The sequence below is a fragment of the Neurospora tetrasperma genome (genome assembly GCF_000213175.1).
Source record: "Neurospora tetrasperma FGSC 2508 unplaced genomic scaffold NEUTE1scaffold_2, whole genome shotgun sequence".
Lineage (NCBI taxonomy): Eukaryota > Fungi > Ascomycota > Sordariomycetes > Sordariales > Sordariaceae > Neurospora > Neurospora tetrasperma.
The window spans coordinates 1,343,920-1,371,114 of NW_009799100.1; the positions used below are offsets into that span (position 1 = coordinate 1,343,920).

General features: G+C 52.3%; 9 protein-coding genes across 9 annotated transcripts; 6 read left to right on the forward strand and 3 right to left on the reverse strand.

The window, feature by feature from the left end:
- Positions 1 to 19: 19 nt before the first annotated feature.
- NEUTE1DRAFT_116278 (uncharacterized protein) lies at positions 20 to 1,549 on the reverse strand (the record flags this gene model as incomplete). The annotated part of the gene is made up of 3 exons (XM_009850840.1): positions 20 to 336; positions 653 to 764; positions 1,158 to 1,549. The coding sequence occupies 3 exons, from the start codon at positions 1,279 to 1,281 to the stop codon at positions 297 to 299; spliced, it is 276 nt and encodes a 91-aa protein (XP_009849142.1).
- A 2,076-nt stretch (positions 1,550 to 3,625) lies between these two features.
- NEUTE1DRAFT_120766 (uncharacterized protein) lies at positions 3,626 to 6,492 on the forward strand (the record flags this gene model as incomplete). The annotated part of the gene is made up of 2 exons (XM_009850841.1): positions 3,626 to 5,981; positions 6,058 to 6,492. 2 exons carry the CDS (start codon positions 3,826 to 3,828, stop codon positions 6,335 to 6,337), a joined length of 2,436 nt encoding a protein of 811 aa, XP_009849143.1.
- Positions 6,493 to 7,312: 820 nt separating this feature from the next.
- NEUTE1DRAFT_116279 (uncharacterized protein) lies at positions 7,313 to 7,960 on the forward strand (the record flags this gene model as incomplete). The annotated part of the gene is made up of 1 exon (XM_009850842.1): positions 7,313 to 7,960. A coding segment is annotated over one exon (600 nt), but the record flags the coding sequence as incomplete, so codon positions are not given.
- Positions 7,961 to 12,145: 4,185 nt separating this feature from the next.
- Positions 12,146 to 15,337, forward strand: NEUTE1DRAFT_40909 (uncharacterized protein; the record flags this gene model as incomplete). Its single annotated transcript, XM_009850568.1, has 4 exons — positions 12,146 to 13,100; positions 13,527 to 13,730; positions 13,794 to 14,120; positions 14,175 to 15,337. 4 exons carry the CDS (start codon positions 12,146 to 12,148, stop codon positions 15,335 to 15,337), a joined length of 2,649 nt encoding a protein of 882 aa, XP_009848870.1.
- A 1,182-nt stretch (positions 15,338 to 16,519) lies between these two features.
- NEUTE1DRAFT_38912 (uncharacterized protein) lies at positions 16,520 to 17,347 on the reverse strand (the record flags this gene model as incomplete). Its single annotated transcript, XM_009850472.1, has 1 exon — positions 16,520 to 17,347. One exon carries the CDS (start codon positions 17,345 to 17,347, stop codon positions 16,520 to 16,522), a length of 828 nt encoding a protein of 275 aa, XP_009848774.1.
- A 1,537-nt stretch (positions 17,348 to 18,884) lies between these two features.
- Positions 18,885 to 20,079, forward strand: NEUTE1DRAFT_78313 (uncharacterized protein; the record flags this gene model as incomplete). The annotated part of the gene is made up of 2 exons (XM_009850843.1): positions 18,885 to 19,256; positions 19,377 to 20,079. 2 exons carry the CDS (start codon positions 18,931 to 18,933, stop codon positions 19,951 to 19,953), a joined length of 903 nt encoding a protein of 300 aa, XP_009849145.1.
- Positions 20,080 to 20,432: 353 nt separating this feature from the next.
- NEUTE1DRAFT_78316 (uncharacterized protein) lies at positions 20,433 to 21,245 on the forward strand (the record flags this gene model as incomplete). The annotated part of the gene is made up of 1 exon (XM_009850844.1): positions 20,433 to 21,245. One exon carries the CDS (start codon positions 20,469 to 20,471, stop codon positions 21,243 to 21,245), a length of 777 nt encoding a protein of 258 aa, XP_009849146.1.
- A 1,473-nt stretch (positions 21,246 to 22,718) lies between these two features.
- On the forward strand, positions 22,719 to 24,984 carry NEUTE1DRAFT_120770 (uncharacterized protein; the record flags this gene model as incomplete). The annotated part of the gene is made up of 5 exons (XM_009850845.1): positions 22,719 to 23,013; positions 23,090 to 23,306; positions 23,373 to 23,539; positions 23,642 to 24,079; positions 24,122 to 24,984. The coding sequence occupies 5 exons, from the start codon at positions 22,719 to 22,721 to the stop codon at positions 24,982 to 24,984; spliced, it is 1,980 nt and encodes a 659-aa protein (XP_009849147.1).
- A 410-nt stretch (positions 24,985 to 25,394) lies between these two features.
- Positions 25,395 to 26,902, reverse strand: NEUTE1DRAFT_116281 (uncharacterized protein; the record flags this gene model as incomplete). The annotated part of the gene is made up of 4 exons (XM_009850846.1): positions 25,395 to 26,273; positions 26,394 to 26,562; positions 26,665 to 26,717; positions 26,846 to 26,902. 4 exons carry the CDS (start codon positions 26,887 to 26,889, stop codon positions 25,631 to 25,633), a joined length of 909 nt encoding a protein of 302 aa, XP_009849148.1.
- Positions 26,903 to 27,195: the final 293 nt, after the last annotated feature.

The window sequence follows — 27,195 nt, forward strand, 5'->3', positions numbered from 1 at the left end:
CTTGATGAATCTGGTTCGTCGTAAGATATTATTCAAGTCTATGCACCAAGTTCGAGACGAAGTCTATGCAAACCACTTCAATCCCATGTTGATACCCAATGACTACACAAGTCGGCACGTCTCCGGGTTATTGTTCCTTTATAGTCGGAGGGTCCCCTTCACCTTTCACTCGCATATCGAAGCCTCACACAGCAATGTCACCGCAGGATCCCGGACTGAAACTTTGATCAATATTGTATTGATGCGCCTGTCCTCCCCTCATATCATACTTCGTACAAGCTTCGAAAGTCCTCCGATTACCGCTTCTTAGCAGCCTCAACCTTCTTCAGCTCCTCCCTAAGGGTTTGAAAAAGACAAGTCAGCAACTAATTCGCTTTATTCGGCCTTGCTTTTTGTTTCCCCCAAAATTCCAAAATGGTGTGATTTATTTTAACGCCTGATTGACTGGCCCAGCGTAATACCGGCTAACCGGGTCTAGGATTTTCAGTCCCAACCCCCTAGCGCAAAGCTAGCTACGTGAAGTGGAAGCTCATGGTAAAGGAGCAGGAGGAGGAAGGGGGAGAGGAAGAGGGAGAGGAAAAGAGAGGGGACGCAGGTAAAAAGGGCGGGAGGGAGGGGAAAGGAGTACGAAAAGAAAAAGAGAAAAACGTACTTTAGCTGCGCGGAAAAGTCGTCGCTCGTGTCATCGTCGTCCCAGGACTCCTCCCATAGGTGCTTGACCTCGTTGTTGCCCTTGGCGGCTTCTGTGTCTTCGGCTTCCCAGTCTGTTTGTTTATTGTGTTAGTTACATGTGATCTTGACTTCGAATTGGGTTGTTGGTTCTAGTGGGAGCTTTAGGAGTTTGCGATTGGCGATACGGGTAGAAAGGAGGAGGAGGAGGAGGAAGATAAGGAGAGGGGAAAAGGTAGTGTAAGTGGTGGTGGTGGTGTGATGATGGTGCAGTACAACAGCTGGGGAAGCTAGCCTCCGCAGTTGCGCAAGTTGAAGGAGGTTTGGTATGTAGTGTCCGTGCCAGTGATGAAGGGTACAGGCAGAGAGGTTGTTGAATGATATGATATATGGAAGCAGGTCGTGATGCGGTGGTGTTTGGGATGCGATGTGGCGTCCAGCAAAAGGTGCTTCTGAGCCATGGTAGGCAGGCAGGCAGACAGACTAACCATCGACGGGGAAGTCCTCAAACTCGTCGTCCTCCTCCAACACGGCCGTCTTCTTCTCGGTAACGGGCTGCTCGGGCTTGGGCTCGGTCGACTTGGCGTCGTTCTTGGGTTGTGTTGAGGCCATTGTGAATCTTGTGTTTTGTGTGTGTAGGTATATAGAGGGATGGGACCAGCTGGACTGAAGCTGATGACGCTAGACGGATGGATGGTATCGACGAATTGTTCGAAAGGCGGGCAAACTCGTCGGCGTACTTTTAATCACGTCGTGGTGATGATGATTGCGCTTTTGTTCTTTGGTATTATGCGCACGGAGGAAAATCGAAATCGTCGGTTTCGCGAAAAGACGTTAGACGCTGCGGTGGTGATAGCTCTAGCTTTTGGTCCGTCAGTCGTGACAGCTCGTGATCTTGTCGTTTGTTCCGTCAACTGCAGCTGCCGAGTGACGGGCCCCCAACCCAAGGCGGCAGCGAGACGACGTGCCAATTCGGCTTCCTCCGCCCACTGCACTTGGCCTGGGCGAGCCAGGGGCGGCAAGAAAGAGCACGGGCCATGTAGCGGATCTTGGCAGAAAGCTCTTGGGCCCACTTTGGCATGTACCCCGCCGAGCTGTGATTGTGCTCTTGGTGTGTCTTTCTGTTCGGCATCGTCATTGATGTCTTGTCTGTACATATTGGAAGATCAAAGCTGCACTGTTCAGGCATTGCATTCGTCCGAACCATCACTGACAATTGCAGATGACTACTCATTTCCTGCATTCGATATACTGCCTGCAGTTAACATATCTAGTTCAACACGCAGAGCGCGAATCAGCCCACTAGGAAACCTCGGGTATAGAGATAAACAACTAACAAGAAGACTCCCTGCTGGTTCACTTGCAAACACTTCAGTTGTTTTGGTTGCTCTATAGTGCGGCATCAAACCAATCTTCTGAAACCTTTGTTCTTTCCTCTTTTCCCCTCTTGTTGCAAACTGAACCTAATACATATCTGCCCAACTAGGCCATTGCGGTGACCAGTTCGGGATTCCAATGTTACCTTTAGCAAGTGGTTACACGACATGGTATGCCGATATCTGCAGTGCTTATATCGAATCTGACCTAAAAGTCCCATGGAGACTCGATTGGCCTTTGCCCTGACCATTCGCGAGTTGAGAGAAACGGATGATACCCCAGAGACTATATGGAGATCTGATGGAAGTCGGCCATTCCGTCATGGCTGGAAGCCGGCTCTCAGAACCCAGACCATATTCTTGGATGATGCAAGACCGAGGGCTACGATTTTGAGATGTAGATTGTACCGTACGGTGTGCAGAAGCGCGCGGCGTAGACGTGCCGGCTGCATTGGATATTATCTCCAGTATACCTTGAATTGGATACTGACACAACACAGTATCAAATGAAGGACCTATGACAGTTTATTCCACCGTTAGTCCCAAGCTCCAGGGCAGCAACCTTGGAATGGAACAAGGTGTGCAAACCGGGGACGGCATCGGGGGACCTTTTTTCGATTGTCTCTCTTGGAAAAGGCACTGTCCCTTGGACGCCTCGTCGCCTCTTTCCCCTCGTTCCTTTTTTCCCTTTTTCTCTTTTTTCTTTTCTCTGGGGCAATGCTACTAGTTCCTTCACGTACTTGGGCGAATACTTAAAGACCAGCCCCGCTGCTGACCACGAAGCCCTTTCAAGAACGAGCCGCAGCTCAGTTCAAGAACGAAAACCTGAGAACAAACCTACGGTACACACGAACCTAACCCGATCTTACTCGCATTTCTCCTCCCTCTCAGCGCAAAACTCCACCCGTTCATCGAGTCAAGAGAACCAACGACAGGACTTGCTTGATATCGGCAGGCATACCGTATCTCGAGACATCGACGACCTCCCTCCATTGGAGTCCTTCCCCAGTGATCAACTCGATAAAACCCCACTTTCCGATCTGGTTCCCTCGCGTCTGCACGCTCACGGTACGCCCGCTTGCGCTGAACGAACAAATTGCACACGGGCACCATACCTCGCTGGGGCAAAACATTGCCGGAAACCTCGATTCCAGTCCCGGCCGGCGCTGAATGCCTGGACAAGCTGGATTGCGCTGAAAAGGATCTCCACCACGAACCGACCGGGCACTCAGTCCGCCCACTCGGCTTGGGCCGCAGCGCCGCTCCTAGTCAGCGCCCCCGTCAGTGCCAGTCCCAAACAAGCGTTACGCCCCGAACCCCAGGTTTCCTTGTTGTTAGTTTTCGCCAGGTCTGCAGTGCCGTCTTAGATCCGGTTTCACCGGCCTTGCCGCTCGGCACCCCTGTATATATCCAGGTCTTGCCTCTGGTTTCTCTTTTTCTTAAATTTTTTCATAAATAATTTTTTTTTTTTTTTTATCCTGGCAGAGCGGGGTCTGGATTTCGCTGTCTTATTTTTTTTCTCTTTTACCTCAGCCTGTGAAAAGGCAGGTCCTCTTGTCGCTATTTTTCACACCAAAAAGTCGTGACGCCGGTGGCACCATATAAGTGATCCCGGACCTCGGATCTTTGCTTGGCGACTCGGGCATCCGGCGCCCATCCCCCCAGCGCCAACCCGCTTTCCGTCCTCGGCGGCGTGCAACACCACTCTAAACGGCTACCGTTACAGTACACGACCCGGCCGCAAAACACAGGGTCGCACAACTACCTGGAACTTGCCAAAATGTCTGCTGCATTGCGCTTTTGGTTGCGCGGACAGTCCGCCCCCTCGAACCAGTCGTCCAAAGCGCCGAGTGCTGCGCCGAGCCCGGCCGCCAGTTCTACTTCCTTGCGCGACCAGTTCAACAAACATGGACGGTCCAGTACCGCCTCAGTTAGCGCTGCCCAGCAGGAAGCGAGCAACATTGAGGATGCCATGGCAGCAGTAGCGTTGATTATGAACGACGATATCGACGGAGCCGAAGCAATGCTGCGTGCGCGCGAAGATGCCTCGACATTCCACCAGCTTGGTGTGGGTGTCTCGACATTTTTGAGGAGTATCTTGGGTTTCGAAAAGGACATCATGAATGAGGCGACAACCAGGTTGGGGGAGACAGAAACGCGGGCATGGAATGATATGAAGAAGGCCCAGAAAGAGGCGGAAAAGCATGGGGTGTACGGCGGTTCGGTATACCCCCAGGGGCATCCGTCAGGAGGAAGCCACATCTACCCTCCGGGTTCTGAGTTTGCGCTCGTGAACGCAGAGGCGCAACTCATGGGCGCCGTGGTGGCTGTGATGCACGAAAGTCTGACGGAAGGAATCAAGGGATTTTACAAGCTGAGAAAGGCGTACGCGACCTTGGATGGTATCATGGCCTCTGAGTTGCTGTATCTGCAGACATTGGAAAAGAAGGGTATCATCACGAACGCAAGCTCCACCAAAACGAGTCTGGACAAGATGCCTGGTGCATTCAGCGACTCGGAATTCGCTACCCTCGAAAATACCAAAGGCGCAAACACTCCTTCGCAAAACGGCGCCGCCGCAGACTCTGCCAGTGTCGCCAAAGACCCCTCTGGCCCTCAGACACCAGCGTCCGCATCGGCTTCCAACGAAGCGAAGACGGCCGCAGATGTAGAGATACTCGACGAGAAGTTAGGCCATCTCCAACTTGACGCCGATGCGGCGAGCGAGCAGAGTGTACTCCCAGATGCCTCCCCAGAAGATACGACACCATCGACACCCCAGTTCTCTCACCTCGACCAGTTGAACAAGTTCGGCGCCGATAGGTCACTTTTCAAGTCACCCGTTGACATCTTCGTCCACAGCGGTGCAAGCATGTGTTTTGGTATTCTCCTGCTCATCATCTCCATGGTCCCCCCAGCCTTCTCCCGCCTTCTCTCCGTCATCGGTTTCAAGGGCGATCGTGACAGGGGAGTCCAGATGCTCTGGCAGTCAACCAAGTACGACAACGTCAACGGCGCCATGGCCGGCCTCGTCCTCCTCCAGTACTATAATCTCTTCTTCGGAATTGCCGACATCCTCCCCAGCGAGCTCGACATCCAGCAACTCTCCAAGCCTTCCACCGGGGGCGCCAAGTTCGAAGCCGTCGGCTACCCCCGCAACGAGTGCACCGCTCTGCTTGCCCAGATGCGCCAGCGGTATCCGGACTCGCGCCTCTGGAGACTCGAAGAAGCTCGCGTCTTGGCCAACGCTCGCCGCATTGAGGAGGCCCTGGCCATGCTGGCTGACAATAACGACAGCAAGATGCGCCAGATTGCCGCGCTCAACAGTTTCGAGTTGAGCATGAACTCCATCTACGCCCTTGACTTCAAGTCCGCGCCCGTCCACTTTTTGCGCTGCGTCGAGCTCAACAGCTGGAGCCACGCGCTGTACTACTACCTCGCCGCCTGCGCCGAGCTGGAGCAGTACCGCGATCTGTTCCACAGTGGCGAAGCTACCAGCTCTGCGGCGCTCAAGCACAAGAAACTCGCGGAGGAGTACTTCCGCAAGGCCCCCACCATGGCCGGCAAGAAACGCTTCATGGCCAAGGCGATGCCCTTTGAAGTGTTTGTGCTGCGCAAGCTGCAGAAGTGGGAGGAGCGCGTCAAGGCGTACGGGTTGGATCTCGCCGATGTGATCTGCGTCAGTCCCGCCATGGAGATGATTTACTTGTGGAACGGCAGCAAGCGTATGCCGCCTCACTTGCTGGAGAAGGCGCGGACGTACCTACCTTGGGAGCGGTGCACGGCGCCGGCGGACAAGGATGTTGTCGCGAAGATCAAGAAGCTGGAGCAGGATGAGGTGGCTATTGGATTGTTGGCCGAGTCGTCGTTTTTGAGACAGCTGGGTAAGAGCGTGGAAGCGAGGAAGTTGGTGGAGCCTCTTTTGGGTGTTGACAAGTATGTTGTTGTCTCTTTTTTCCCTCTCACTTTGCCCGGTACCGAATGTTTTGCTGACTGGTTATTTTTTCTTCAGATCCGTCTTCAAGGGCCCTACCAGAGACGACTACTGTGGCGCCGCAGCCCATTACGAAGTCGCGGCCGTTGCCTGGATGGAAGCCTGCAGCCCTGAGGCCTGGCCATCAGCCCCCGAAGAGGTTGAAGCCTACCGGAAGCAAAAGACGGACGAGTGCCAACTGCATCTGGACAAGGTGTCCAAATGGGATGGGTTCGTTTTGGATGCTCGGTTCGGCATGAGAGTCCAGGCTGGTATCGACAGCGTGAAGTGGCTGAAGAACAAGAAGGGCTGGATGTGATTCACTACCTAAGGTGCCTACCTACCTTGATCTCAGAGGATGTGTGAACAGATGTTACAAGCCAGGTTATGACACTAGGTGTTTACTACGGGTTGGCATAGACAGGGGCGGCGTGTAAAGGGTTCAAGCAGGCTGGGCGGTTATTGTGTTTTTTTTTTCTGTTTTTATCAGTTGTACAGGGAACCTGGCTCCTTGGATGCTAGACCGCGATGTGCATTGCACAGCGAGTTTTGGTGTTTTGTGTGTGTGCACGTAATTCTGTTGGTTTATGTTTTTCTGTTTTCGGTCTCGGATGGTTTGGGTACGGTATCGAGGTTTATACATAGAGGTATTTTATATGATTACATGGACGCAATATATGGATCAAAAGATGAAAAGAGGTTTACGATCTACTCAACGGCGTTGAGGAGACTGACTTTGAAGCGTTCGGAATTTATCAAGACGCTTCGCACCAGGCGAAAATGGCATCACCGGCCGGCAAGTGGTCCTGCCAGTAATGAGCGCTATCTTGGCCCTATATACCTTAGTGTACACGACATAGTTGCCGGCGGCAGCAGGACGGGCGGCTAGGACGGCAACGACCCCGGCTCGACGTCATAGGGTACGATCATTTAGCGATGGAATGAGAGTTGTCAGAGTTTGTTCACTCGTGTAGCACGGGCAACCAACGTCGTATACACAAATCTCAGTGTTTGAAAATGTCTCCAAGTTGGGAGAGCGAATCCCTTCATATTACCAGCTAACAGTATTCTCATAAGAATCAGCGTAAATCTGACTTGTAACATGGGCGGCTCCAGTCTCCACGCGACACGTTGAATGGTCAGGCCAGTTACAGCGCATACTCGTATTTTGACCCAAAAGGTCAACAGCCCCTCTTCTCAGCCCACACATTTTGAATGGACTGTTGGAATTCGAAAAGTTGAGGCCCCTCTGGGATTTAAACCCAAAACATCACCGAATGTAAACAAGCCTCATCTGGTATCACACTACCTACCTCCAGGCCCTGGAGACCAATGTCAAGATGGCCTCCCTTTTAAACCTCCCCTTCGTCTCCTACTTCCTCCCCTCGTCGATGACGGCCTGGTCCACCTCGCTCAACCTTTTGTTTTTCTACATGACCTGGACAACCTTGGTCCTCAGCCAGTCGCCCTTCAAGCTCGAGATCCTCGGAACTTTGGGCATCCGCCTCGTCTTCTGGCTGCTGCCTTCTCTGGTCTTTCTCCTCTTCGACACGCTCTGCCCGGGCATTTCGGTTTCGCTCAAGTACAAGGGCGCCGTCGATTTGCAAGACCGCAATGTTCGCACACACGCCCGCCTTCTAGGTCTAGGGTTACTCAACCTCTTGACTTCGACCGCCGTTCAGGCTCTTATTTCCTTGGGCGTCAGCACCCTTTTTGGAGTGCCGGTTTTTCGGACAACGACCACCCTGCCGTTGCCATGGCAAATGGCCAAGCACATCGCCATTTTGTACTTGGGAAGGGAAATCTTAACCTACTACATCCACCGCTTCGTCCTACACGCTCATCATGAAAACTCGAAGCGCGGCTCCGGCTCCAGCCTAACCAACCGACTTACAAACTTGCACATCCGCTACGCCCACGCCGGCAACAACCCCCCTTCTTCCTCTTCCTCTACGACCACCTCCTCTTCCTGGCGCAGCAAACCTTCTTCATCTCTTCTCCAACCAACGCAACCAACCCCCCTCACCCTCTTCACCGACCACCCCATCCCCTCCCTCCTCCACCGTTTTCTCCCTCTCTACCTGCCTCCCCTCTTGTTGTCCCTCTCCTTCCACATCTCCCCCTTACTTGTCCCCTACCTCCCTATTCCCGCCATCCCCAGCTCCACGCATCACTTACATCTTTTGACGATGCACTTGTTTACGGTGCTGGTGACGCTGGAAGAGACCTTGTCGCTGGCGGGGTACACGACGCTGTTGACGCTGGTGCCGATCCCGGGGGTGTTGGTGGGTGGGATCGCGAAGAGGCAGGGTCGGCATTTTGGGACGCTTGAAGGGATGGGTGTGCTAGGAGGGATTAAGCAAGGAAGGAAAAGTGGGAATTTTGGGGCTTGGGGATTGGTGGATTGGGTGTTGGGCACGAGGCTGTTGAGGGATGAGAGTAGGGAGGATGGGGCGGTTGTTGTTGAGGGGGCTGAGAATCGGGGGAGCAGTGGTGGTGGTGGTGCTAGGAAGGGTAGAAGTAAGGCTGGTGAAGGTGGAAGTGGGAGGCAGACGAGGATGAGTGCGAGGAGACAGAGAGAGGATTTGAGCAAGTCGTTGGAGGAGGAGATTAAGCAGGTGGCTGAGGGATTGAGGGAGGTTGGTGAGGGGTTTGTGGATGGGATCAAGGAGTTTGGGGAGGGGATGGGGGTGAGGAGGAGTGGGAGGATTAGGGAGAGGAGTAGTAGGGCGGGGTCGGTGATGAGGTGAACCGAGGGATTTTGGGTGTGGGGATGGATACGCGGAGGGATAAAGATATGATTTGTATGATAGTGGATGATGGATGAATTTCACAACTGGGAGGTGTTGTTTTCTTCAAAAACTTGATATCTCATTCATTTCCTGTTTGGATATCCGAGGGCTGTCATGAATTTTCTTCGGCCTTCGTTTTTTTTTTCCTCACGCCACTTTCTCCCAAAAGTCTCGACGAGATAAACGGCTTCTTAGGTAGATATCGCGATGATATCAGCGATATCCAAGAACCTCGCAGACGCTGAACTTCATAGCCCGCTCTCTTGCCAAAGAGGTCAATCAAGGAATCAAAAAAGCACATCACAATAGCTTCCCGTGGCCCATGCGTGCACGCTCTCGTCCTCAAACCCGAGAACCCCCCCTTCCCCCCCACCAACCGAAACGATGATAAGAAATCAATCTCGGGTAGCCTTCCCGACCTCATTAGTTGTCTCGTCTTGTCTCGGTCCTAGTTCCCGGTCCCGCGGCCGTTGGAGCACAGGCCGGTGATAATGGACGGAAGCGGGAATGATCTGGGTTGATCTACTATGCAGTATGGGGTGGTCAGCAAGGGGTTTCCTGGTTGGGCGCATGTCGTTCCGTTCCGTTTTTCTTATTGCTTTTTTGAAATGTTGTTTTCTTTTTACCGTCCGAGGTACGTAAGCGGGAAAACAATCAAGGCTTTGGATGGTAGCAGCGCGTCTAAATTATCTCGCCTGGTTTTCAACGGCGACACTGAGCTTCTTATCTACTGTATATCTTTATTGAAATACAGAAAGAGATCACTCCCCGCCCAAGCCTCATTGACAATTGTTTCCTCGGTTAGTCGGGATGCAACATCAAGGAACGAACGGTACGATTTATGTACGAGGTACAGGTACAGTATGTAAGGCAAATAAAATGAGGTGCAACCTCTTTTCTTACTCCTCTCGGTAGTGACCAGGACCCCTGGCAAAATGTGGCTTGAGCTTTTCAACGTACCGGACCGGACCCGAACCCGTTCATCCCTAAAGAAACGAAACGAGGCAGAAAAGCTTCTAGAAGGGCGGGTGGAACAAATTTCCCGCTTGTTTCTCTTCCTTGTTCAAATATGCCGGATGATGGCCATCTTACGAGGAAAAGGTATGTCTGACGTCTAAGAGGGTGAGCGGCGCATCGTACTCGCTAAAAGGTAGTTGTCGTGATGATGCCATTGACAGTGGTGAAAGCCCTTCCTTTATCGCTTTGATGCAAATCACCTGGAATTGGAAGTGCTACAGCCCGGTCACAGTCCCTCCCAAGGCATGGTCTCGGAACACTTTGACGCAAGTGGTAGTAGCTCCATGATCGCGGGGAAAACCAGACCGTCGTCAGCCCGACGCATCTCAAAGCCTAGGTAAAGTCTAGGATCCAAAGGGTTGGGAAAGTGGATTGAGCCATAAAAGGGACGGATACAGTTCAAGGTGATTGGAGGTTGCTGGGTCAAAGTTGACAAAAAAGGGAAGGGAATATTCAGGGGCAGCACGTTGTTCAGTGGAGGGATCAGGGCACGGCAGGACAGCCAAAAGAGACAGGGGAAGGAAGACATTGAAAATGGATGCAGGTGATGAGGGGTCGGTGCGCTAAGATATGGAACGCAACTTAAGACTGTGCCAGTCCCTGCATCTCTTTTTTTTCCCAGATGGGAATCTTCCCCGGGGGTGATTCCAGATCCAATTTCCAATGGTGGTTGTTAGGGAACTGAATGGTGGGTTTGGGGCAGCACTAACAGAGTGACAACTGGGGCAAACGAGATCGGAGCTTCCTTGGCCTCATGTTTCTCCAGGTTGCTTTGGCGCTGAGCCATTTGGGGACTTGTAGAGTGGGAGCTCTTGCTGCACCACCTCCACTCAACCGAACCTGCATGTGCTGTGAAGAGTCCTCCGTGTCAGCCTCTTTTCATCACTTCCGTTAATCTGAGCTGCCAACTTATCATCCCAGTTAACAGCCCTAGCATCGTTCCCTTGAAGACCACAGATCCTCATCTTGCATTTTTTTTTTCCCCTCTCTTTTCATCCAGACATCCCGTTTGATGGATGACTGATGTCCTTGTTCCCAAGTTGACGGGAGTTGCGCAAAGTCTTCACAACCACAAGCACAAGCACGGGCACAATCATTCCATTTCCAGGTCCCCACCATCACTGGCGCTATCAGCCGTACCTGCAGCAGCATTGCAGCAACTGGGGCATCTGGAGTAACCTTGGAAATCTTGGAAATCCTGGAACCGAGAAGCATTCACAATCATTGGAGCGCATTGGAGCGCATTGAAGGGTTTGGAGGGTCACAACGGGGACATGGCAAGCACCAATGCCACCTTGGATCATCTTTTCGTACAGGACCCTCCTGGTCACAATCCCAGATACATATCGCGAATTGCGCCCAATACGTACCAGTACTCTTTTTGCACCTTTTCCCCCTTGTGTGAGGGAAGTGACCAGTCCGGGATTAGGGTTCATAGATTTCTACATGTGTCCGGGGTCGTTGTTCAGATTCGGCGAGACTCGAACTCCTCTCTTTTTTGGGCTTCCTTGTCGGCCTTGGGGTCCGGCACTTTGGTTCTTTTTTTTTTCATCTTGCCGCGTCTCATCTCATTTCTTTTTCCAGCCTCTTTTTTCCCACCCTTCTAGCGCCGTCTGTCGATATTGATGTGGTCTGAGGAGGAACGAATCCAGAGATTTTGCGCCTACCGATCTACCTACCTACCTTTTCCTCGCTCTCACTTCCGCTTTGCCCGTTCGACATACTGTACCAACCATATCGACGTAACTACCACAGCCAGTCTACCTAATATCATATCTCGCTACGATACTCGCTCGGTGCTTCCGACTTGGCTTTACGAGACAGCAACACTTTTCTAACTTTTAATATTTATTCACCTAATACCCTCTCGGTGGCAGCATCAGCAGTCAACTTGTGACTTTTGCGACGACTCGATCTCGATTGGTCCCTACCATAGCCAGCCAAAAAGAAGTTTGCCATTCCATCCCACCTCATCGGTCCAACCCAATAATTGCTTGGACGTACCTGCAGACGCAAAGTTGATTGCTTGCAGCTTATGCCGCCCAGCGACGTGCAGCGGGAGAAGGTCATGGTCCAGAAAGCCGGGAGTACAAGCACAACCACAACTACGAGAGGGACTGGTTGCCAAGATCGACGAACCATACAACGACTCTGACATTCCAATATAACGCACGACTCGGTACACACGGCCGCTCCCCAGCTAGGAGAAGTTAGCTTGGAGGCTCGACGTCCCCAGCCGCCCGCCATAATGTAAGCAAACTTGGGAACCGCCATTCTCGTCGTCGTCAACCTTTCAGTAACTTAAACTACCTAGAATAATGGAGCAGCAGCAATTGCCCGAGCCGGCTGCCTACCTGGCAGCAGCACCTCCTATCCCCCGACGATCCCGCGAACGAGACCGCATTCGAAACCTCGCTGATCAGCAGGACGAGAATAAGAAAGTCGAGACGGAAAAGAAAACAAGTGGACAAACTTGGAGGCAAACTTTGGAAAACCACCGGAGAGATCCCAACCGAACGCCCGAACGAAAAGACAAAGACCCACGCACCGACCACGCGTCCGCCGCCGCCAGCTTAGCAGCCAGCGCCAACAACGCCAACCACAACCGAGACAGGGATCCCAACCAACCAATTCAAACCGCCTCTCCTGAGGTCATCTCGTCCCTCATCACATCCCTCTCCTCCATATCACGCCCGCTGAGCACCCATTTCGAGTCGCCCTTCTATCTCGAGTCCATAGGCCCCAACAGCCCCATCGACCTGTCCTTCAACTCCTCCCCAACCGCCAAATCGGGTTCATTCGGTGTCGACTACGGCGCATTCTCCAAGCCCTCCGAAACTCAGTGGCAGCACCAAGATGTCCCCGTAGACCAGGCCACTGCAAGCCCTCCCGTTGTCCGGACTGGCAGATCTCGTCCCACCTCCAAGATATCCGTGTCCTCCAAGGGCCCAAAATCACCAAAGAGCCCCGCACACACTCGCGAACCCTCCGGCTTTAGGAGCTTGCTCTCGCGCGGTAGCAGCAGCGCACTGTCGCGATCATCGAGCAAGGCATCCCTTGCATCCGGCGTCGAAAGCATTGGCAAGCTGAGCATCGAACGAGGAAGCGAACCAGTTTCGCCCGTGGGCACTGACCCCAAACCATTGCGCCGACAGAAATCCGCCGATAGCTGGAATTGGAGGACAGCAGGTCGCAGTCAGCGCGGGTTGATGTACATGAGCAGCAAGGAGAGATTGCGCGAACAAGAAATCGAAAAGAGGACGAGCGTTATCGGTATTTCGGCACTAGTTGCAAGTTCATTCACAGGACTGGTTGGAACGGGCACAACAAGCGGCAGCTCGACACCCCGTCTCGATCCGTTGTCGGTGGAGAGTATTATCAGCGAGGAACCAGCCAGCGATATCCCTTCTACGCCCAAGTTGCCCACGGACTGGGAACCTCCAAGCGGCTTTGGGAGCTCCCCGCCAGGCATTCCAACCAGGGAGTCATCGTTGAGGAGGTCACAGAAACACAAGCGGTCGTCTACCAGGACGTCGCGCAAGTCGATACGGGAAAGCGACACTGGCGCAAACGACACCATTCACGAACTCGAAGAGCACCCCAGCGAGCTCCCCGAGCCACGCACCGAAAAACCGCAACGACGCCAAAGAAAGATGCTGGACCCCTTACGCCTCTCTGCGGACTTACACATGAAACCAGTATTATCCACACCTACAGTCAACATGTTCCCAGAGACCGAAACCGACGAAGTTGCACCCTCTCCCGCTATCGCCCAGTCACGCCCACAGGATCGCGATGCAGATCCAAAATCGAAACGAAGATCAGCTTTTTTGAACCCAGATTCTTTGGTTGGCAACGGTGATAGCAACGGGAATTCAGATAATAAGAACAAGCGGGCTAGCAGTAAGCTTAAACGACTCTCCGACGCTATTATACCTGGAAATCCTGACAAATCTTCTTCGACAGAGGGAATTGGACCGCATGTTACATACGAGAGGCCAAAAAGCGCAGACAGCATCGACGACACGGTCGAGGCTTACCTATGTAGTCCCCGACTGAGCCAGAAGATCCGGCATCCGCAGACAGGTCGCGTAATCAGCTTCAGCGAAGTGGGCGATCCCAATGGGAGTGCCGTTTTCTGCTGTGTGGGCATGGGTCTGACGAGGTATATTACCGCGTTTTACGACGAGCTGGCTTTGACGTTGAAGCTCCGGATGATTACCCCTGATAGACCTGGAGTGGGTGATAGTGAGCCGTATAGTGATGGTAACACGACGCCACTGGGCTGGCCTGGTACGTTTTTTTTTCTTTAATGGTTTTCAGGTGCCAAATGCTAATTCTCAACAGACGACGTCTATGCCATATGTCAAGCTCTCAAAATCACAAAGTTCTCCATCCTCGCCCACTCCGCTGGCGCCATCTACGCCTTAGCAACCGCGCTACGCATGCCCCAACACATCAGAGGAAAGATCCATCTACTCGCGCCTTGGATTCCCCCATCCCAAATCAACGTCATCGGAGGTGGTTCTCAGAACCCCCTACCACCGACCAACGCCATCCCTACCAGCCAAAAAATCCTAAGAGCACTACCAACACCCATCCTCAAAGTCGCCAACAGCAATTTCATGGCCGCCACCAGCTCCAGCATCACCTCCTCCCTACCCAAACAAAAACGCGCCAAGCGCGACAAGAAAAAGGACAAGTCTTCTTCGTTAGGCATAATAGAAAACAAAGACTCCGACCGCCCCGCCACCTCCTCCGGCATCATCAGTACCGAACCAACCGGCGCAGACGAAGACATGGACCGCATCCGCCCCACCATCACCAACAGCAACAAGGGCATCGGGGGCGGCAGCCACCGTCACCGCCACACCCGCTCCAAATCCTCCAACCTCGCCGGCGTCGACGAACACAACAACCACTCCCGCCACTCCACCTCGGGCGGCCTCTCAGACGCCGACGTCGCCGCCGCTTTGGCGCTAGCCGAGCGCGAACGCCAACAGCAGTACGACCACCGCCTCACGCACGCCATTTGGCAATTAGCTACCACGGGCGCTAACCCGGCCGTGGACCTCTTGGTCTGCTTAGAGCGTCGGCACACCATTGGGTTTCGCTACGTGGACATCACCCGCCCTGTCGTGATCCACCACGGCAGTCGCGATACGAGAGTACCTGTCGAAAACGTAAAGTGGTTGGGCAAAATGATGAGGAGGTGCGAGGTGCGCATTCTAGAAGGGGAAGGTCACGGACTCATGGCTAGCGCGCAGGTGATGGCGGGCGTGTTGATGGAGATCAGTAAAGAGTGGGAGGACTGGGGGCGGGTGACGGGCCAGAACCCGGGGGTGTTGAGTGAGAGGGGAGGAGCGACGGGGACGGGGAAAGGGGATGGGAGTGGGGCCAATGGGGGTAAACATGGGCATGGACATAGGAGGGGCACGATGGATCGGTTGGGGATGAGTATGGGGATGAGTTTTGGACTGGGAGGAGGAGGAGGTCCGAAGGATACGTAGTGAGCGAGCCCGCTGAGCTCCTCTTTGTCTCCAACACCTTTTTTGGTTAGTTTAGTTCCGGTTGGATATCTGCTGGAAAGGGGGGACGGTGGATGGTCATTTGGTCATATGGTCATATGGTCATATGGCCGGGATTTCGTTGTTGTTGTTTTTTTTGCTTATTTTTTTTTGGGACCATCATTGGGCTTGGGGGGCGATCTTCTCCATCTTTTTGCATTAACGGCTTTTTCTTTTCTTTTTCTTTTTCTTTTCTTTTCTCGATCATCATCATCATCATCATACGACTGTCACGCAACGTCAGCAGCACTTTCACACACATATATATATCATGATGCCCTTCTTATGTTTTTTTTTCTTTCCTTTTCTTTTTCATCTCCTCTTTCATTCTTATCACTTGATATCCACCTCATCATCTTTTCAAGGTACTGGCATATTTCAGCTCCGGGGGGTAATTTCTTCCAGTAGTCGATTGATTTTTTTTGTTTAGAGGCAGGAAGGTTGGGGGGATCTAACAAAAACTCTTTGTCTGTGTACTATACTAGTGGTAATGTCCAATTTGGTAATGCGAGCGTGTCGAAGGGAGCTAGAATAGGACAGGATAGGATAGGATATTTGGAAGGGCTGGACCAGGTGGTGGTGGAGGAGGAAAAGGGAATACAACTAGAGCTGGACATTGTCGCAATGCGATCAATGTCTTGTATTGTCACCAAACTGCTTCGCGTTCTCTCGTTTCTCTGTCGTCTTCATGATTTTCTTGTTGGTTTCTCTAATGCTTGCTTTTGCCAAAGGTCTCTTTGAGGGTATCAATCTACTTCTTAGCTGCTTAAAGTGAGTAATGCGTCTCTTTCTGTCTTTTTTTCTACCATCACGATCCATGTACTAAACCATTCGCATATTCTTGCGTAGCTTCGCCCACAGAACCACGAAAAAGGATAGTTCCCCAGGGATAATAGCCTCCCGCCGGTCGACAAAAGATACCAAACACCAAGACTTTTTCGTGCATCTGTCCCAAGTCACAAACAAGCAACACCTGTGACATGCCCCATTTCCCCATGTCTTTACACGAATCGCATGTGGCCATAACAAGCGACCAATTGATCTCACCAGCAACAATGTTATTCCCCATCAATAACCCCCACCTCTTTCCATCCTTACATGTCCTCCCTCTGAGGCTTCTCGGCCTCAAACCTGCGGCGCAGTCCAAGTCACCTTCATCTTCTCCTTCTTCCGGCTCTTCCCCGTCACCCGTCTCAGAAACCTCTTCACCACCCTCCTCATCGCCCGTGGTAACTTCTTCACCCTCCTCGAGAGTTTGGAAGAAGTCGACCTGCCCGATCTCCTTGACGAGATCGTAGTACTAGTGTGGGCTCGCTTGTTGGTTACCGGGACGGGCAAGCTATGGTCGGTGGTGCCGGCGGTGAAACCGGCGTTGGCGCTGACCGTGCCGTCTAGGCCGTGGTTGCTATGCATGGCATGGGGAGGGTGAGGATGAGGGTGAAAGGAGTTCGAGTTGGGATTGGTTCGGTAGAGAGGATGAGATTGGGGTGTAGATGAATCGGAGGGGATTGTGGAGGGGGTGGAAGAGCCGGAGGGTGAGGGTTCGTTGACGATGTGGGAGGGATCTTCGAAGGGGTTGGTTACGTCTACTTTGCTGGAGGAGGCGATGGGAGCCGTGGGAGCCGTGGAGTAGGTATTGAATGTGGAAGTTGTTGAGCGTTTGTGGCAGAGTTTGTTGCTGTTGCTGTTCAAGAGGTTGTGAGGATGTTTGTGGCTCATGTTGTTTGGACACGAAGAGGATGATTGCTGCTGGTCGTAGTCACCGTCGTCGTCAGAGTAGGTGCAGGAGCCGTTGCTGTTGAGGTTGTTCACGAGGCTGGTGCGAGCGGGGCTGCTCTGGGTGTGGTCCTGGGTCCCGGAGCCAGAGGCGATGACGAGAGGCTCGGTGTCCGAGGGTCTTCGTTGCAGAGCAGGAGAACGGTGAGGAGTGCGAGATTGGGAGCGAAGGAACATGAGGCGTTTGCGGAGTTGTTTCTCTTCGATGGGGGTAAGCTCTTCGGTTTCCCTTTGCAAGATGTGAGCGGGGTGAGTCGTGATCGGTTAGATGGCAAATAGCTGGACTCGGAGGTCAGCGAAGAGGGTCACAAGAGGGTGCTTGAATCCGAGATATATAGAATTGGTTTAGGAGGCAAGATCAGGGCGTACTAGGGAATATTGGAGTAGATAAGTGATCGATCTATCGATGATTGGGTAAGGTGGCGGCTGTTATAGGAAGTTTGGACACAATGATCGTATCAAAGACAAGACGAGGAATTCAGACATGATGGATGGAAATGTAGAAGAGGAGTTCGTCCAAAGCAATCGGTTTAACTTGAATTGAGCGAGGGAGGGAAACATCATTCGGAAAGAGCATTGGCTTGGTGCCTTCTTCAAGTTTATGCTCTGTTCGGTCTGTTGTCATTTTCAAGAAGGGAAGGTTCGTTGGGAAGACTGGTAGCAGACGGCAGGTGCCTCCAAACCGGAGCGAACTGGGGTCACGGAGCGGGGAGCCACAACTTGGAACAAAAGAAAGTTCTCGCTGATGGGCAGTCTCGCTCTCGCTTCCGTCAGACTACCGCCTAGATGTTCCTTCATCCACCGCTTTGATCAGTGATCAGGAAGAGATATCAAAGGTAACAATCTCTGACAACACTTCAGGATTCTCCCGTCAAACAAACGCACACATACAAGTCTGTCTTTCTGACTCGATTGCAGACCACCAATCCTCTGGGAGCCACTCGTTATCGAGTTGCCCATCTACCATGAGATCCACGAGGTTCACGTTCTTGGGGCTCACACGACACCCGAGTTGCCTACTGAGCGCTCGGCGTATCAAGTTGCCGGGACTGTGCCAGAAGAACCTTTTCATCACTCAGTCAATGGCGCCCCTTGGTCATCAGTCGACACATTTGAATTCTCCACAACAACGGTATAGATCCCAACCAACCAGAATCTCGGGCCGCGGACGGAAAGTGATCAATGTAGGAGGGTTTTTCTTTTTGATCGAGAATTACCGCCTGATCCCTCTTGTATTGCCTGAGTGCTTGTCAACTAAGGAGATGTAAAGCGCTAGATGTTGATGGGATGTATGAGAGTATGTAATGTTTTGTTTCCGAGTGGAAGTTAAGTGCAAAACCTGTCGTCGTCGGGCAGAAAAACAACCCCCCCCCGGGGCGCGCAGTCACTCTTGCATTCACAATGATCCAAAGATGATATTGACAATTCAGGATATGGCTGAGTAGTAGCGACCGTTGTTAACTTTCCCAGGATCTTCGTCTTTGCAATCGAGCCATCCTTTCTAACACAAAACTCTACAAACTGTTGAAGGATTCAGGGGCTTGGTAAACAATTATCACGAGGGTTAGGGTAAATGACTGTGTGATGGCGGAGGCCGGCTAGCGCCGCATATCGGAGGGATCAGCTCGGCAACCCCTCATGCATCTCACCCAAGTCATCAGCTCGCACCAAACATCCCACCACACGTTCATTTCACTCTCAAACGCTCTTAATCGAGAGCCTGCATATCAAAGCTGATCAGAAAAAGAAAAACCGCAACCATGGCCCCAGAACAAAAAAGCGACATTTCAATCCGCCACTCCATCCGCTGGATCCCCAGCTCCTCCCCCTCCTCCAGCAGCGACACTCCCCCACCGTCGGAGCCAACCTCAACCATGGTCCTCACCTCTCCCAGCGGCCGCTTCGTCGACCTGCGCATCTTCAAAGAAGATCCTTCCTCGCCCAACCACACCTCCGTTTTCATCAACCCCAACTCCCACACTGGGTCCGAACCCGACGCCGAAGAAGCCAAAACTCTTCCCCTCTCCCGCATGGACTGGGCCATAGCCGGCACTTCCACGCACACCTCCACCCGCCCTACCATCGGGTATTATGGGCAAAAACTGATTCTGCCTGATGGGCGTACGGTCAATGGGACGACCGCGGATTTGAAGAGCGGGAAGCACCCGTATATGAGGGGGAGGTGGACGCATTGGGTTGATTCTAGGGTTTTGCACACTGAGGCGGGGGGTGGGCCAAGTCCCGACGAGGCGGCGGCTGATGAGGGGGATATGTACCGGATTCCTGGCGAGGGGAATGAGAAGCTTGCGTTGGAAAAGGGGAGGATGGTTAACCCTGAGAGTGGGCAAGAGGAGGAGTATGAAGAGGTTTGGGTACCGGATGAGGAAGGGGCGACGGAGCCTCTGTATGTGAATTGTGTTGTTTGGGAGTTGGATGATAAGTTGAAGAATAAGAAGGGGAGGGTTGTGAAGGTGGGAAGGTGGGCTCAGGGAATTTCGAGGAGGGGAAATGAGTTGTTGTGTGAGCGGTGGAAGTGGGCGGGTGGTGAGAATAAAGAGAGTGTATGGAGGTTGGAGGCGAGGGTTAAGGGTTATGTGGGTGGCGAGGAGAAACGGAAAGTGGATGAGAAGGATGGGAGTTACCTGGATGAGCCCCTGGTGTTTCCGGAGGCGCTCATTCCTGAGATGATCAGCGTGGGAGAGCCAGGAAAGACGAAGGAAGTTGGGGACACGGTCAAAGAAAGTAAGGGTGATGTGTGGACGCTGGTGGAGTGGTGTCCTTGAAAGGCTGATTTGTTTACATGTGTGGTATTAACTTGAGGTAGAAAGGGGTACACACTTTGGTGGTATAGGGAATCATTATTTTTTGGGTGTTTCTTCTACGATGATAATAATGATACTTCGTCTTACAGCTGCCTCCTTCGACGGCTACCGACCAAGAATACCGTACAGAGGATCGTATATTACGCCATCTCATTCATCATGGCATCCCCTATCTAGTGCCTGGGCTTTAGATTAAGGTACCAACCACTCAGCATCTTCAAAGCTGAAAAGCAATACACCCCCAACGACGCTTATTCTAGGAAACTTTCATCCATGGAGGCAGGAGAGGGGGTTTGATACGCTAGTTACATGCTACCCAGTTCGCTTAGTAATATCCTCCTTCTCCAACTTCCCCTCCTTTCATCTTGACGACTTGATAACACTTTTACATCCTCAAACTCAAACTCAACCATAGCCATAATTTCAACTCCAATTTCAGCCTTAGACCCACAACACCAACCACTCACCTACCCACCATGGCATCCTCAACCGCCACTACAACCACAGACCCAATCATCACCGGCACCGGCAATGCGCGTTTCAACGCCGACGCCGCCAACTGGGACTCCAACCCTTCCATCCAACTCGCCACCTCCCTAGCCTTCGAATCCTACCTCTCCCGCTTGCCCCCTCCCTCAGAACTATCATCTTTCAACGTCCTCGAAATCGGCTGCGGCACTGGCTTGCTATCTCTCCTTCTCGCGCCCCACGTCCGCTCCCTCACAGCCGTTGATGCGGCGGAGGGTATGATTGACGTTCTCACTCACAAGTTATCGCCTGGCGGTACCTATGAGCAAGTGAAGAATGTCCGGCCAGTTGCAGCACTCCTTGAGGACCCGGAGGACCCTATCATCAAGATCGATCCTGTCACGGGGGAGGCGTGGGAGGGCAAGTTCGATTTGGTTATTTCGCATCTGGTGCTGCACCACGTTGCTGATCTTGCGGCGCTGTTCAAAACTATCTGTGGTACCCTGAAACCCGGCACTGGTAGGGTGGTGACGACGGACTTTGAGAATTTCGGACCGGAAGCGAGGAGGTTTCACCCGGAGGCTAAGATGGATGGGGTGGAGAGGCATGGGATTACCAAGGAGGAAATGGAGGAGATATTGAAGGGGGTGGGGTTTGAGGAGGTTAAAGTTGAGAGGGGGTTTGTATTGCAGAAAAGGGTGGAGAGTGAGCCCGGGAAGGGGGATATGGAGAAGGGGCCGGTGATGGAGTTTCCATTTTTGGTTTGTGAGGGGAGGCGGGTTTGAGTGTGGTCGACTCTGTTGGGAAGGCGTGATGGAAGGGGTTCGCCTTTGGGATGATTTTGGACGGATGGGCTTTCTTTAGCGAGCTAAGAGTCTGAGCGGTTTCTGGGTCAGCGCGGAACAGTTAGCTTAGGATCTTGAAAAGGATGCAGTGGTAGAGGTTGGTCGGACCTTAGTTCCCGTTTTACTTCGCCAAAGGACGCTTCAAGTCCATCAATATGGTCTTGCTGGGTTCTCGTGGTACTGATGTGGAGGATCAGCGTTAACAGAGGGCCCCATTCGACAAAATAGGTAAATGATGAAGGAGGATTACATGAGAAGAAATGTCAACTGGATGGTGTTCAGATGTTGGAATTGTGTCTCGATCGCGGCCACGGCACCCATTACTGCAAGCTTCGATTAGCAGTCCCTTCGGTGGGGAGAGGAAGGTGCCAGGTAGGTTACGTTACCGTCAGGTCGATTATACCACCACCAGTAATGCTTTTTGCTATTTTCATCAAGCGCAACTGTTGCTTTTTGATGATGGTGTTTAATCTTTTCGATGGTCATGAGAAAGTCAATTTTACTCTGACTGCCTTCCCAGTCCGAGTGCGCCTCTCTGTCGAGTCTCCTGAAGTGGAATTCTATCTCACGAATGTGGCTTTCTCTCGCCTGTAACTTTTCGCGTATGTCTTCAATTTCCCTTTCCGCGCTGTGTGTTATAGACAGGAAGGTAACAACGAGTGTGAGAAGTCCCAGAGTGAATGTCAACAGACCAACCACATTGCTGATAGTGGACAAAGGACTGTCGCCTTGGTCATCGGACATCCTGCTTTCTGATAAAGACGATACCTTGGTTGAGGTAGGGCTGAGAAGATAAGCATTGAACGGTTAAACCAGTTTGAAGGTTTGGAAGACGGCAAGAGCCGCGGAAGTGCGATGAAAACGAAGTGTTTAGTATTTCAGGTGATGGGCGGAACAAGGAATGGTTAGACAACTATCATGAAAAGCGCCAAAATATGAGGTGTCAACGTCCAATAGAGCTTCAAGCCATGAGGATTGAGTGGTAGTATCGCCATTGGTGGCTGCATTATACGCTCACAGATCGAATGGCTGTGTAATTGAGGCGGCGCAGTCGTCCCCCACCACTCTCAAAGTCCTGCATCAATTCCAGCCTCCGGGATTATCTCCCTCTCCCGGATTGTTCTTCCTGACAACGATCCAGTTGCGGCGATCCTTCTAACACTTCGCCTCTTCTGTGACACACTGCCATGCACATCAGCCGCAATACTATGCCGTTGAGTCATTCAGCTATGATGTCCAACACCCAGCTCCACGGTGTGACCACCAACAAGGCTCAGCTATGAGCTGCCCGTGTCTGAGGAGCCCCGATCTATATGGACTCAATCTCCCCAGCGCACCCCCAGCTGATCCATCATTGCTTGGTAACGAACAAATTCCCGTCCTCATGTCCATCACACCTCCTCAAAACCCATGATGTCTGTCGACAAGGCGATCAAACTAACCCGAAGTAATGACCAGTCGATCACTGTCTCTTCTGGAACCGATACTTTCACAATTGCCTTCTTCGAAGTCCCCAGAGTGAGCGACAATGCAGTACGTCGCTTTCAACGAGTTCGCAAGCCCCGGACAGACGTAAATGAAACCATAAAGAACTCTCCAGGGCCCCATAACTTTCCCTTCACAATATATGGTTCTCCAACAGAGGATAATGCCAAAGACAAGAAGAAGCAAAAGGAGGGAAGTAGAAGCCACTTCCTTGCCATCAAAGGTAAGTTACTCCTTTCGGTTAACACCGATAGGGATCAATTCATAGGCACTATGCTAAAGAATACCTTGATTTACAGATGACAAGGCTTTTGCAATTCGCATGATCGGAGACTGCAACGAGTCTGCTTTCAAGGTAAAGGTCAGAGTGGGTGGTGTGAATGTCCTTCAGCACACCACGCATGGGAGGAAGAGTCAGGACTACTTTGTCGTCTCTGGGCAGGAATGGGTCTGGGGAAAGCAAGTCTGCTGGAATACTGCACGTCAATTTCGTGTTTTCCCTCGTGGAAGAGAGAAGTATGTCTCATTTCCCGTCACGATCTGGACTCGAATTCTCCTCTGACATGTTGTGACCCTCTTCAGACTGTCGTTCCGATACCAGCTCCGGAAGAACAACATCAAGAAAGAAGTCGAGATTGAAATCACTTCACGGCGTCTAGATCAACCAACAGGCTCGTGCAGTTATTTGCCGCCGCCCCCTTCAGGTATGACTTTGGACGGTCCGGGTTTGTCAGCCACGTATATTCCTGGTATCATGCCACAGCAAGTTCATCATTCAACACCACCGCCATATTCGTTCAATCCCTCCTCCTACGAAGATCTGGCACCGTCACCACTGGTGACCATTTAAGAACTTCCTTGCTACCACACGGGCCCGTCAACCCCCTACAACCATGGCATGGTACCACATGCATCACTACTAACAGCGTCACACGAACTGGATTCCGAAGACTATTTGGCTGACGAGGATTTTTTAGATTACATACACGTGGGCGAACTGCACCACCGAACGTACCATAGTTCGGGTCGTCGGCGAACGCCCCTAATCCATATGTCTGGGCCGCCATCTCCCGCGGACCCCACAGATGTTGTCATTCCTTTGTCCAGCAATGATAGTCCAAGTAGCTCACAACCACAACACATCAGTCAAACTTCTACTTTCGATGACACCGATTCATCCGACTCCATGTCCGCCGGCTTTAGGCCGAGATCAACATGGCTAGAAATGTTCGGAAACGGACCCATCCCGCCTGAAGCACCCCTGCATACCCCCACGGAGCCCGGCCACTGTTCACCCAGCCCACCACCGATCCCACCACCATCAGTAGGAGACGAATTAGTACTACGGCCACCATCGCCAGTAGAATCATTGAAATCAAATCCATCATCACCAGTAGAGGTAGATACATTCAAAGAAGCATCAGAACTGCCACCACTGGTATCAGGAACACCAGTATATGAACAGGAATCAGTCACAGTAGCAGCACCACAACCCGCCAGCGATCAAGAAAGCATCCACTCTGACCGCGAAGAGGACATGATCCCGCACCAAATGGTTGTTGGAGCTGGCGGTCTGATCGAGCAACTCGTCTACCTGGACAGACACCCCAAATGGATTGACGACGACACCGTGACACTCAAGTTCAAAATCGTTGGCGACCCGCAACACCTGCCAAAACACCTGCAGAATCTGGAAGAACCAGCAGAAACAGCTGTAGGAGGCATACGTATTCGTGGAACCGGACCTGGTGGAAACTACCGCGAGGTGCCGAACCCGCCTAGAAGAACCTTTCGAGCTCTCGCGCCGGTTGTTACGGACCCGGACGGGTTGAGGCGGGATATTAGGTCGCCTATGGAGATGGACCTGAGCGATGATGAAAATGGGGAGTCGCCGGAATCACCGATAGACTCGGGGGAGGGGTCGATGGGAGAGCGGGATGAGGGCGGCAGAGAGACGGACGATGGAGGAGAGGAAGGAGATGCAAGAGGGTTCCGGGAGCTTGTGGAAGAGGCCCAAACTCAGCCACGGGGTTTCAAGAATAAGATACGTATGAAGAAAAAGATGCGTGAACAACGGAAGCGAGGTGGGGTGCGGATCATGGCTGAGAAGCGAGAGGAGCCAAAAAGTGAGCGGAGTTCGAGATGGCGAAGGTTTGTTGATGCGTTGAGGCGCGTTTTGACTTTGGCTCGGTAAAGTCCATGTTGTCTGGTTTCTTGTGATGATATATTGGCAGTGACTAAGCACAAGTTTTGAAGGAGACTTTGTCCACTACGTCTACGTCTTCAGGTGGACTTGCTGGAGTTCCAGGCACGACTCGTTTTGTGTCGAGAATGTCACTCCTATCGAAAAACTTGAAACACGCGCGCAAACTCCCCCGCTCTTTGATCCTTTGCTCCACGAACAACAATCTTTTGCGCCGAAGAAGCCGAACTATCAATAGGCCGAAAGAGCTACCTAGATGATGAGGTTAACAATGTTCGGGGCTGTGGAAAAACTGCTGTCCTGTGAATAGTTTCACATGCTTGTGATTATTGTTGAGCAGGGCAGGTGGTTAGGGCCGTTAATAGACTGAAAACAGGATTTGATCAAGGTAACAGTCATGTCTCAACGATATACCTTGGTTCGAGGTCATGGAATAGATAATAGAGTAAAGGCTCCGACAGACTGGCGTGTACGAATACACATTTGACACAAGAAACGCTCGCTGTAAGGCTGAATCAGCCCGTCACCGGTCAGCCAGAGTACTCACCCATTGGTGCCCAACAGGCTTTGTGCAGATATCAAGCCACCGACCACAAACAACCAAAGTGGTGCCGCCACTTCCTCTTCCCCACTTCGCTCAGTTCAACTTCTTCTGCGCCTCCTCCTGCGCCAACACCCTCTCCAACACGTTCATCTTGAACATGCGATACATGACCAAATCCAACAACCAGTCTCCAAAGAAGGTACCAGCCCAAACGAGTCTCGCCCATCCACCAGCCCAGAAGTAATCCGCCCTGCCAAACCAGCTCCTCAAAATCAGCGGGGCTTCACCCTTCAGCGCATTCCTCACCAGCTTTCTCGCATACTCCTCCGTGCCCACCGTCGCGTTGTTCTGCGAAAACGTCAAGCGGCGCTCAAAGAACTCCTTGACGCGCATGTAGAGGCTGTTCTCGGGCAGAGTGCGGTGCGTCTTGGAGGCAATTTGGGACCGGACGGTGCCTGTCATGGTGGTCATGACGCGCACGCCAAAGGGCTTGAGTTCCAAGCGAAGCGTGCGCGAGTACGAGACCACGGCGCCCTTGGTGGCGCAGTAGACGCTCCCAAAGACATAAGGGGTGATGGCGGCGAGAGAGGCAATGTTGATGATTAACCCGCGGGCGGCGATGAGTTGGTCGGCAAAGGCTTTGCACATGGCCATTACGCCAAAGACGTTGGTCTCGAAGGTCTCGCGGACGTCGTCGAGGTCGATGTCGGTGGCGGGGTGGGTGTGAGTGCGGCCGCTGGTTGAAGGGGGGGGGTGAGGGTTAGTAGGGATAGATGGTGGATGGATAAGCCTTAATGGGAAAAGGGGGAAAGTAAACAATGGGGGACCGTGTGGCAGCATGAGGAACAGAACGTACGCGTTGTTGACGAGAATGTCAAGCTTGCCGCCGGTGATCTGGGCAACTTCCTCGTGGCAGGTCTTGATGCTCTCGGCATTGGTGACGTCGAGGGCGAGGGTGCTCATGCCCATGTCGGCCATCTCGGCCAAGACGGCTGGGTTGCGGGCCGTTGCGATGACATGGACGCCTTCATGGTGAGATTGTTAGTATTTTGTTTGATAAAATTCGAACTGAAAGCAATGGGCGGGATGCTTTGTAGCTCCGGAAACGGGCAGCTGCCGGTACACACCTTGCTTGTGAAACTCGAGGCAGAGGGCATGACCGATGCCGCCTGGCGTGCAGCTGTTATAAGATAATGTCAGCGATTTGCTATGAAAAGATCATTGATGTGTTGGACAATTGGAGCGCCTAGAATAGAGGGCATATCACGGACACTCCGGCAAAGCAAACCGACGTCGCAATAAACGTACCCAGTGATCAAGACGGTCTTTTGTCCAGGTAGAGGGCCAGTCATTTCTGCTTCTGACTGATATGTTGTTGATGTGGAATGGTGGTGAGATCTGAATTTGAGGACTGGGCTTTCGCTTTGTTTGGGTGAATTGCCCCGCTAACAAAGTCGGAGACATGCCGAGGCTTGTGAAGCCATGCAATTCAAGGGTTAGGGTCGTATTGGCTCAGTCCCTTCTTTCATTTCTCCTACCATATCCAATATCCGGCTCTCTTTGAAAATATTGCGTTGAAAGCATGCTGGAATAATGGTAGGTAGACTAGAGCAGGATACAAAGCCTAAAGCCAGCCAATATCAGGAAATCGCAAGAAT